The sequence below is a fragment of the Enoplosus armatus genome, chromosome 11, assembly GCF_043641665.1.
Source record: "Enoplosus armatus isolate fEnoArm2 chromosome 11, fEnoArm2.hap1, whole genome shotgun sequence".
In the NCBI taxonomy this organism is placed as follows: Eukaryota; Metazoa; Chordata; class Actinopteri; order Centrarchiformes; family Enoplosidae; genus Enoplosus; species Enoplosus armatus.
Genome location: NC_092190.1, coordinates 2,520,341 through 2,531,168, shown reverse-complemented (window position 1 = coordinate 2,531,168; position 10,828 = coordinate 2,520,341). Strand labels below are relative to the sequence as shown.

The following is a 10,828-nucleotide window of genomic DNA, read 5'->3' as shown; positions in this document are numbered from 1 at the left end:
ATCGATCGATTTGTGGAGGAGATATTCCGCTGATTCATCCGCGATGAACTTACAATCATTAGTTGATGGTTCAAGGTGAGCTCCACCTCAACCAACTCCAACAGTAAAATCCTGCTTTGACATCAATGATGAGGAATAATCATCTCATGATGGAATCTATAATAGTATAAAGCACCAGAGTACCTTTACTAATACTTTAAGTACATTTTCCTGATTATACTTTTACTTAAGTATCATTTTCAATGCAGGACTTTTACAGTGTGGTATAAGTACTTTTACTTAAGTAAAGGATCTGAATCCATACCTTCTTTGACGGGGACTGGGGCATTGCTTTTTCATTGCCATAGCCTCCTCTTGTGTTTTTACATGTGTGAGTAATAAAATAAGACGGTAAGTTCTCCACTTCTGCCAAGTGGGCCTATTTTACGAACCACTGACTGCAGCAAGCAAGTGAAACGTCTTTGTCTGTCTGTGTGTGTGTGTGTGTGTGTATATGGATGTGAGTATATATATGTGTGTGTGTGTGTGTGTGTGTGTACGTGTTCAGGGTGGGGGTCCAGTGGACGCCAAGCTTTCCATAATGTTTACTGACACAACACATTTTAATGGTTTCTGCTCAGCGCCAGGAATTGGGAAATCAAGTCACTTCAAAAGGGTGGCACACTACGGAAGCCCATTGTTTACACTCATGGCTTCAGCTATTTAAGTCTGAAACAGAGCGGCCCTATGGACACCACAGCTGTTGCAAAACTCTGAGCAAGTACCGTTTTGTTATTTGCATAAAATGTGTTCTTCTTCTCAAAGACATTCCACTTAAGTGTTACACCTCTGCAGTCGGCCCCAGCCAGCGCTGCGCACGATGAAACCCATGGGCGTCAAAACCCTCCTGAGGTGCGTTCGCTGTGGTCTTGCTCTCGGTGACGTCTGAACAATGAGCTGAGAGCCGTGTGAGGTCCCGGCGTACAGCACAGACGCGTGAACCGTTCCCTGGCTATAAGCTGGGGAACGCCCCAGCTACAGACAATAGAGGAATTGTTTGGCTTCAGGTCCGACGCTGAAACAGTTTCTTTCTCGCACACGCCGTGGGGCTTCATGGGAGACCCATCACCACAATGATCGGATGAGCGGCTTACACACACACACACACACACACTCACACACACACACACACTACAGTGAAGTAATGAAATTCTCATCATTACTCCCATCCCATGCAGTCTGTTTCTTGTTTATTCTGCAGGTCGCTCTGCGCTGCGGTCCAAATGTCTGCTGCGAGTTAGCAGCGCTTGCAGCAGCAGTGGGCGGTTTTTCTATACAACCTATCTCTGTAATGAGGTGGTGGGCCGCTCTGACCGGGGTAAAGGAACAGCGTGACTTCACTTCTTTGGCCATAGTGGTGTTGAATTTTCCAAAGATTGCGGAGATGATCAAATTGCACATCACAATAATACAGTCAGGGTGGCCTGTTCCTCGGGTTACCACGCAAGGTGGCGGCGACCTAACCCTGCGAAGTTTCGTCCTCCTCACCGCAAACAACAGCACCAGCCTGACTGGGGCAATGTCAATACACATGAAACGCTGTTACAAAAGTAGTTTTTTTTTTATTAAAACATACACAAACATAAATTAAAAAAAAAAAAAAACACTGAATGGAAAAAAACAAATCTATCGGATGAAGTTCTTACAGGTATGCTACAATCTTGTAGAAGAAACAATATATCCATATTGCTTTTGGCTAAGCAAGTGCACACAGAATTGTCAAAATCGAGATACATAAATATGGAATTTAAAATGAAGCCCCTGTGTTTTAATAACAAAAAGCGTGTCTACTATGCTGCATAATGAATGTCACACAGACATCAAATATAAATGATATTTTATACAGCCGAAAGGTCACTTTAACAATGACCCGTCTCTGTACTTCTAGAGCTAATAAATAAATATTTAGTGCATATTCCCATTTACCTCGCTGAAGAGCCAAATGAAAAACAAAATTTAAGTTAAAGATGAACCAAAGTCAATTTGGCTCCTCTAGTTAAAGAAGACAAGAGTCTATTCATGTCATTTATGTTTCAGACAGTCCAGCTATCTGCATCGCTTGTTGATTGTCATAAACATTAACAAACAGATGTCGCCTCCTCCGCGCTGTAGTTCAAAATGACATTGTCGTGTGATTGCCCTCAGTGAGGCCGGCCACTTATTAGATTCCATTAAGGCAGGAAACTGGCTAACGAATGAGTCCGTGGAGCATGCACACGTGACCTTCTTTCAAAGCTGGGCTTGTTGCTTAATAAAAAAAAAAAAACAATGTGTCAAACGTGAATCTTTCACGGCGTTAAGTTTAAATGGCGCCTTCGAGGTTTTGAGGCTGACCGTGAATCACCGCCTAAATGCCCATTTTCGAATTCTACCGTTGAGTTACTTACTGTGCGGACGCCTCATTGCCTGCCTTGTTCACACTTACAAAACCTTTCAGGCTGAAAAAGAAAAAACGTTTGCGCATTCGCCGCTGTGGGTCAGAGACAGACCTGGGACCTTTGTTAGTTTTATTCTGTGATAATCTGCTAAGTGCAAGCAGATGCTGTGCAGATGCTGGACCAGCTACGATGTTCTGTACGGACATTTTTTTTTTTTCCAACATTGATAAATCCTTCCTCGCTGCGCTTCTTGCCAACAAACTTACTTCCTTAGTTGCTCCCTTGTGGTTTGTTTAATTAGTGCATAAACACATGTCTATGATTAAATCGAAATGTTGTAATCTGAACTGAAATACAATCCCTATTGTGCTATTTGTGGGGTGGGGGGGACTACCTTTGCCATACGTTTTTCTCATAAAGGGCTCCAAGGCTATTTGGTGAAGATCGATGTAAAAAAGACAACAACACATGTACAATAAAATAAAAAAAAACACACTTTTTTGAAAAGTCAACATTATAAATCACTAACAGTGGTTCTTTGGCATATCAAATGTTCAGTAGCATGTCCGCTCCCCACATGTTGTTAAATAGTTACCCAAAAACGTTACCCAACTTTATGGCCCCAAAATACGTCGCTTCTCCCTGCTTGTCCAGCATCCAAGCATTGGACACGTTGACATACAGGGCGTCCCCCTCCTCCAGCCGGACCCCTCGGCCCTGCTGGGCGCAGTACATGTTGTAGCTCGTGATGTTCCAGCGCATGGTGCTGCCCGTCCTCATCAGCACCACGGCCCTGCTGTTCTGTTTGATGCTCTCGTGGTGGACGTACTGGATGAGCTGGGTGTTGCTGACGTCCACCAGTGGGGCCCCGGCCTGACTGCTGTCCTCCGGTAGGTTGTAGTAGCGGAAGCAGGTCTTGGCGTAAACATAGTAGAACCCTGACTCCATCACCAGCAGTTTCCCCTTCTGGTAGCCCATTCTATGGCGGTATATATCCTCCTCGTTCCACTCGATGGTGACGGCCTTTGGCTGACCCTCTTCGCGGCAAACAAAGAGCAGCAAAAGACAGAAGTTTTGGTCAGTCCATTCATTTTTTGGGTTTCTCATAAACCAAACAAAAAGGTTTCTGTGTGAAGTCTTTCGTAAGTTCTTAGTAACCAGCTGGTTTCAAACCAGTGATTCACTAAATCAGACATTTAAAATGCATTAAACTTAACTGCTAATCCCTTGTAAATATATGTATGACTTTGTTTTGTTGGTATTAATTGTGTTAGTATTCATGCAGTTTAGAATGACTGGGAAATATCCAATTATTCAAACCCAGCTGACATTACTTGGTCGGCCATTTTAGGTACGTTGTGTTCTAGCTGCACAAGAAATACAGCTGTAAATATTTAGAAACAACTCGTCTCTGCGTCTAGTGAACACGCACATTACAGCACTGAACCAGCGTCTTTATTAGAGTCAAATCAGATTTAGCTCAATTGCAATGAAGCCAGATTGACAGTGTTTCTAGTGCGGTAGTGGTAGGATATGAATTGATCTGGACTCACTCTTAGGGTACTCGTGCTGCGCTCTGATTGGTAGATGAGCTGATGGCAGGCTCTCTTTTGGGGTTTTGCACCGTCTGTTTTTCCGTGGGTCTCTCAGCGCATTCAGCACTGGCTCCGTCTGCACTTCCTGTCGAAAACAGGAAAAGATCACTCAACGGCGAAAAAAAAACATCACTATTATTGTCTTTGTTTGAGTGTGTGTGTGTGTGTGTGTGTGTGTTATCCCACTGTGAGAAGTTGCCCAATTTGAAACATACACCCACATCAGTAAAGAGACACCAACAATTAACCCACACCCACAAACGGCTTTTTCTTAAAGCAACAATACACTTTTGACATATTTCACCACATCTTTGCTCCGCTGTCTCCTTAAATAACTGTCGTGCGAGTGCGTGGACGGGGGTACACGGGCTGCACGTCGGCGTGTATCATCCATCCTCTTTGGCTGGCCCGCTGACTTCTTATTACGGCCGTGGCCGGAGGCTGTGACAGGCGAGGCCTCCCGGCGAGCGTAACCTTTCGGAGAGATTGCGCTTCTCGTGGATTTGGCACAAATAGCATTTGGACTGCGTTCGGCCCAAAAGGCGCCGATTCTATTCGAGGCCCGGTGACGCCGCCGTCCACAGATCTGAGCTGGGCTCTCCTCCTCAGGCAAGACGGAGCATATACACTGGAGGAAAACATGGTTTCCAAGCAAGTAAACAGTTACTGCACCGGAGCTGCCAACTCTCTTACACATCTGGCATGAGATTAAGTCATCAGGCGTGAGTGTTTTGTTCTCCGTCTGTGCCTACTACCCGTCACTCACGAGAGATCTCACAGTCGAGTTTTTAATGGTTGAACTGCTCTGTTAGTTACTTAGAAAAAGGGCTTGCGGGGGTTTTAGATGAGACACAATTTTGCGTGCAATGAAATTCGTGCAGCACGAGTCTTCACTGAAGTGTGCACGTATACACACTGCACGTGTATAAAAAACTGAATGAGTTGTTATTATTATTATCATTACTATTATTATATCCCACTGGTGTTTTAACTTGTTTTATGGTCTCAGAGTCATTTCTGAGCCAGCACCAGAACAGGACAAAGGGAAAAGGAAAGTGTTTAAATGGATAGACATTTTACCAACTTAGAAAACCACACACGGAGCACAAACACTGCGACACATTCCCGCAGAGCCAGCCCCCACCAACGCCATTAAGGCGGTTTTTTGCAATGCTGCACCTGTGCTGCGCTAATATTACTGTCCGGTATTTATTCTCCACCCAAGTCCAGACGCATTTGCACGGCTCTCGCGCTAAGATTAGCACCGCCTGTCCTCCAAAAACAATTTGCTGCACAAACATGTTTATAGCGCAGCGTCTTGGAATGAGACAGGGGGTAAACAACGCCTTGCCAAGGCTGCAGAGTAATTGTGAACGCGTTCCCAATTGGCCCTACAATGTGGGATCTATCTTGATTTGTGGTGAGACCACGTCATACCTCTTTAACCAGAGAGGAGAGAGTCTTTAAACAAAGTAGCAGCAGCTTGGCAGCGCCCCCCCCCCCCCCCCCCCCCCCCCCCCCCCGATCTACAGTGTGATCTAGGTGACAACCGCTCTGCACCAGACAGAGTCGCTAAAATGAAGGAGAAATGTCTCCTTAAACTGACTTGATTTGGCCCTGGAACACCACAGTGCATGCAGGCTTCGGTTCAGCCCTTTAACTACGCACCACATACATCTCTCAACGTCTCTATTATGTCGATGAGTGGTTTCTGAGATGCTACAATAGAACAAAAGTGCTCTCACTCAAAGCTTGGCCACCAAAGCAGATTGTCTCTTTCGCGTTTCATTCTGCCGTCCGTCAGATCTCTCCCTCTAACACAGTTGTACAGATCCCCACAGACTGGAAACACTCAAGATCATGAGCCGTGTCCGATTGGCGCTCATTTGCTCTCGCCACTCCCGAGCTCGCCCTGACCACAGCCCCGGCCCTAACCTGCACATCCTGTCTCGCATCAAAGACCAACTGACAGCTGTCCACTGAGGCCCGCTCCCTAGCAAATCCCCTGAACTGTCAGCGGAGAGCGCCGGCGGTCTGACCCTGACACAACACGGTGTGGGCCAAGTGGATCTGTCCCCCCTGACACTTCATAAAGCTCCCAGCACGGCTCCCTGCGCTCCATGGGAAACAGCCCAGGGCTAACGGCACAATGAGCTCCTCAGTCCAAGACAGGCTGGGTGGTTTGTGCGAGCGCTCCACCAGGGATTCCCAGGACAAAATACAAATACCGGCACATCATTTCAAAGGAAATGAAAGCATTATGGGAACGAAAAAAAACACAAGCGAGGCAAAGCAGTCCTTTTATTCTGTGTTGTTTCACTTCCTGGATGGTTGTTGCTTTTGCTCGGGTGAAAACCTGTGCCAAAAAATGGGCGGCAAAAAATGACATCAGCAATTAAGAATTCGTATTTTATAACTCCCTCATGCTACTGCTGATCTTCGAAAGGAACTCTCTGCGACCGCTGACGCCAATGAGTGACTCACTAATAGCTGTGCAGCAAACTGCCGTCTGTGCAAAGTGTCAGCGAGCGACTGATCAAACTTCTCAACGATGAGCTGTTTGACTCCCCATATCAGAGGGATCAAAAGGTGTTTTTCCTGCTGTGGTCTGACCCCAGCCTCGGTGACCACATGGGGTGGGGGGTGGGGGGGGGGGGGTCTGGAAGCTGTGGTATGTACTGAAAACACACCCACGGGAAAATCGTGACTACTGTCAGTGCAAATATGCAGATTATTATCTTATTCGTTTTCTGCAGCTTCAACCCCTCTCTTTCCTCTTTTAAAGACTTAACCACATTATTGCATGTCCTGTACCCCCCCCCCTCCCCCTCCCATGAAAAACCAGGTAGCTTCAAAACACTCTTAAAGCAGATTACTGTTGGCGCTAAAACTTTGTTCCACCACAGTTTCCCTTTACTTTATCAGAGCAAACCAACCGAAAGTCCACCAACATTTGTCGAAGTGGAAAATGCATTAAAGGCAATCAGTCCCGATGATTAATAATCAATACAAAACCTTTGACACAGCAGGGCCGATATTAATGCGTTGCAGCAGGAGAGAAACCTGCTCAAATGCTATTTATCTGAGGGGACTGCGCTCCAGCCAGAGGGTGCGTTGTGCTGCTGTGGGGGTTAACCGGGGGTCACTCACCTCTATGGGTCGACGCGGGGCTGTGGACAGATCTACCTGGAGACAGAAACACAGGAGCCGGGGTTAGAGGGGGGGGTCAATGTAATGAGCACTGCCTGCTGTCTGACAGGTGTGGGTGGGAGGAGTGCTTCACTAAAACTTGCAGAAAAGAAAGCAGCAGTGCAGTTTGGAGGTTTGTGTGTGTGTGTGTGTGTGTGGGAGTGGGAGTGGGGGGGTTGAGTTATTTTTTTCCCAGCATGTCACTCTGCCTATATATAAATATATATATATATATTTATATATATTCATTTGCAGCCTGAAGCACAAAAGACACAGGAATAAAAACACCACTTCAGCCCTCATGTGCGAATCCCATCACTGTTCACCGATCAGCACATTCCTCAGCGGGCACGGCGCTGTGCAGATTCCAGCTCTGCTGCCCCCCCCCCACCCCCCCCCGACGTTCTACAGGTGTTGAGGGCAGATGATGGCCCAGCGCCAAACTGCGCCCACTGGCTAAAGGGGCTGCGCGTTATATCCAAAGCGCAGGTCTAACGCAGACCGGACCGGAGGGCACCTCACGCCGCACATGGCACGCTCTCGATCTCTCTCCCAGAGACCCGGACCCGCACGTCCCGATCAGACCAACCTCAGCGTCACCGCACACATATGACAACGTTGTTGCTTGTTCTTTTCTTTCTCTGGTCTGGGGTTTCTCTCTCCCTTTTATTTACCCCCCCCCCCCCCTCTCTCTCTCTCTCCCTCCCTCCCTCTCTCTCTCTCTCTGGCTCTCATCCAGCACATAACTAGCTACTACCACACTGCAATGTGTTTATGCCAAAGACAAGCCAAAGAAATTTAACACACAAACACGGAGAAAGAGACAGAGGCAAACAGAGAGAGAGAGAGAGACAGATGCTCCCCAGGTGAACCCTCAGCATCCTGACAGAGCCGGGATGCGGTCTGCTCTCTTGGCTTGTTGAAACATGACAATTATTCAACTCCAAAACCGCCGTAAAAGGAACGAAAACAACTGTGGCGGAACGTAAATGTTAGTTTTACACGGTCACGGACACGCAAACCTCCAAGATGTCAAAGATAATAATAAAAATAAAGAAGAAGAAGAAGAAGAGATGGACCATGTGGGGCCGTGTGCGAGAACTGGTCAGGACGTCCAGTCCCGTTCCTCTGAGCCGGACAGAAACGGCTCTGCTTACGCTCGGAGGTTTACAACTCGGTGACGCGTATAAATCGCTAATAAACATTAACTCCCCGGTGGCATGTAAACATCCGCGGGAGAGGAGCCCCGAGTGAAAACATCTGTATTGTGCAAACGGAGACGTCTTTCTGCAGGGCCTGACGCGCGCATCTGCAGCGGAGCCTCCGCCGGGACGCGGAGATCTTATCGCCTCCAAGGCGGCTTCGCGACGCTTCGAGTCGGGCTGCAAGCCGCCGGAAAAGACCTCGCTGAAATAACTAATCTCAGAGGAACAAAACAAAAGAGAATCCATCGGGGTGTTTTTGAGATGCTATCTGTCGGGGGGGGGGGGGGGGGGGGGTTTGTGTGTGTGTGTGTGTGTGTGTGTGTGTTTTACAGCGAGGGAAGAAGTGCGTTGACTGCCTGCCGCCAAAGCGCAGCGCCTTCAAAGAGACGCCAAGAGTGCGCGAAACCTTGGCTCACAAAACTGCAGAACTGGCTCGATGCTGTCCCCCCCCCCCCCACCCACCCACCCTCCCTCCTCCTCCTAAAACCTTTCTGTAGATTGCATCTACTTTACTTCTAAACGCACACGCCGCCAACTTCACACAGAGCTGCTGAAGTTATCTGGCGCTTTATGGCGTTATAAAATTGCGCAAATACTGCTGGACTATCGCAACTCGCCCGTGGCCCCTGGTAGACAGCGAGAGAGAGATAAATATTTACGCACAAGAACCGGGAGCTTGAGAAAAAGCCCCCCACACACACACACACACACACAGACACACACACACACACGCTGACCGGCGGCGGTTTGATAGGCGTCTCGCTGCGCACTGGAAATGAAAAGCCCGGAGCACGCCACGGTGCGTCACATGGAGCCTACCTCTTGCAGATAACCTGTCAGGTGTAATAAGATCGCCACGCTGGAGGCCACCTGAAGCAATCCCATAACAACCAGGGTCCCGAATAGGAGCGGCCGGTAAGTGGGCTCCGAGCTCTGCACCGGGTGGAAGCGGTGCTGCCCGGCCTCGATGTCGACGGTGTTCCGCAGGTAGCCTCTGTACTCGCCGTGGGTAGCTGCCATGATTTTCTCCGCGTCTCTGTGCGTGCCGTACAGCCCCGGGCCAGACTCAATGCAAGGAAGGAAACTGAGACAGCAAAGAGTCCCTATAATCAGCGGTGGGTGGGCTGAAAGAGCTCGCTTCCCCTCTGCAACCAATCAGAGGGATCCTCCGGTGCTCTGACAGACACACGGAAAAGACTCAAACAAGACCGGCAACCGGATCGACCTGAGCGCACGACAGGTTAAAGCGAGCCCTTTATGGCCCCAGACGGTCTTTACAGAAAAACGCATTAACACGTGATCCACCCCTTCTGCGCGTCCACACCCCCCCGGTGACACACACACACACACACACACACACTCTCTCTCTCTCTCTCTCACTGCACTGAGAGTTCCGCACAGCAGGGATGCGGTGATGAGGACAAAAAAAAAAAAAAATCCTCATCAGGTTATGAACACCCCAAAATGATGATTTAGGTCGAACTGCTGCAAGAAAACAGGCAGAAACAAAGCCAAAGAAATGTCTGTGTTGATTTGAAAACCAGTTTTTAGTTCATGAATTGGGAACTATTACTGTCATAATCAAAAATCCATTCAAATGAAACAATGAATTCATCCTTTAAGACTTGGTAATTGTGTCATTTGGTTTTCAACAACAAAAAAAAAAAAAAAAAAAAAAAAAAGGTCAATGAACTTCTTTCATGCAAATATTGTTCTTTACAAAAGTTTAACAAGATGTCTCCTTCTTTTTCAAAAGTCCTCCCTCTGTGTCGTGTCCACTGGAGGTTTCGCACCCCGCGTCTTTGACCAGGCTTGGCTCCCAAGACTCCTGAGATTCAAGGCGAGCGCGGATAAACTCCAGAACAGCAGTCTGTTAGAGAGTGAAACGCTGGGGAAGGGAAGCTCGGAAACATCCCAGGGAAGTCTCTAAGCGGAGGGGGCCTTTGAGAGGTCAGAGGCGGAGGCGGAAAAAGCTGTGTGATGTGAATTCATTATCTAATAAGGCTCGATTGGTTATTTGTTTAGCCCTCGTGTCAGGAGTTCTGAGGAATGAAATTGTAAATTCACTAATTATCGATCCATTAACCTGCGCAGTTGTCGCGCCAGTGTGGAGACGAGGCTGGACCACCACGGCTGATGATGCGGGCTCGTTTCTTTCACGGGAAAGCGGTCGAATACCCGGAGAGAGTTACTCATGCATCATTCATATCCTATAGTAATTGTCTCTAAGCTGGAATTGGCAAAAAAAAAACAAAAAAAAACCAATAGCTGACCGGTTGAACTTATCAGCGAGTTTCCGGAGAGATGACATTTTTAAGCAAGCACCAACCTCCTTGTGACTGTGACTCGACTTGTGACTCAGATTCTTCGGTACAGTCTGTGGTTTTAAGCTGCATCGCCGCTCCTGGAGATGCATTAGAAG

At 47.8% G+C, this 10,828-nt stretch overlaps 1 protein-coding gene across 1 annotated transcript; it reads right to left on the bottom strand.

Annotated features, from left to right (window-relative positions):
* Nucleotides 1-3,008: 3,008 nt before the first annotated feature.
* On the bottom strand, nt 3,009-9,426 carry tnfsf11 (TNF superfamily member 11). The gene is made up of 4 exons (XM_070914959.1): nt 9,226-9,426; nt 7,163-7,198; nt 3,971-4,097; nt 3,009-3,454 (listed from the first exon to the last, which is right to left on the bottom strand). Exons 1-4 carry the CDS (start codon nt 9,424-9,426, stop codon nt 3,009-3,011), a joined length of 810 nt encoding a protein of 269 aa, XP_070771060.1.
* Between the last annotated feature and the right edge of the window lie 1,402 nt (nt 9,427-10,828).

Excerpts from the sequence above, each read along its gene's own strand:
- tnfsf11 (XM_070914959.1), bottom strand. The coding sequence starts at position 9,426 with ATGGCAGCTACCCACGGCGAGTACAGAGGCTACCTGCGGAACACCGTC. Across the intron at positions 4,098-7,162 it reads CCCCGCGTCGACCCATAGAG|GAAGTGCAGACGGAGCCAGT; the intron begins GTGAGTGACCCC and ends TGTTTTCGACAG. Across the intron at positions 3,455-3,970 it reads GCAGCACGAGTACCCTAAGA|AGGGTCAGCCAAAGGCCGTC; the intron begins GTGAGTCCAGAT and ends TTTGCCGCGAAG.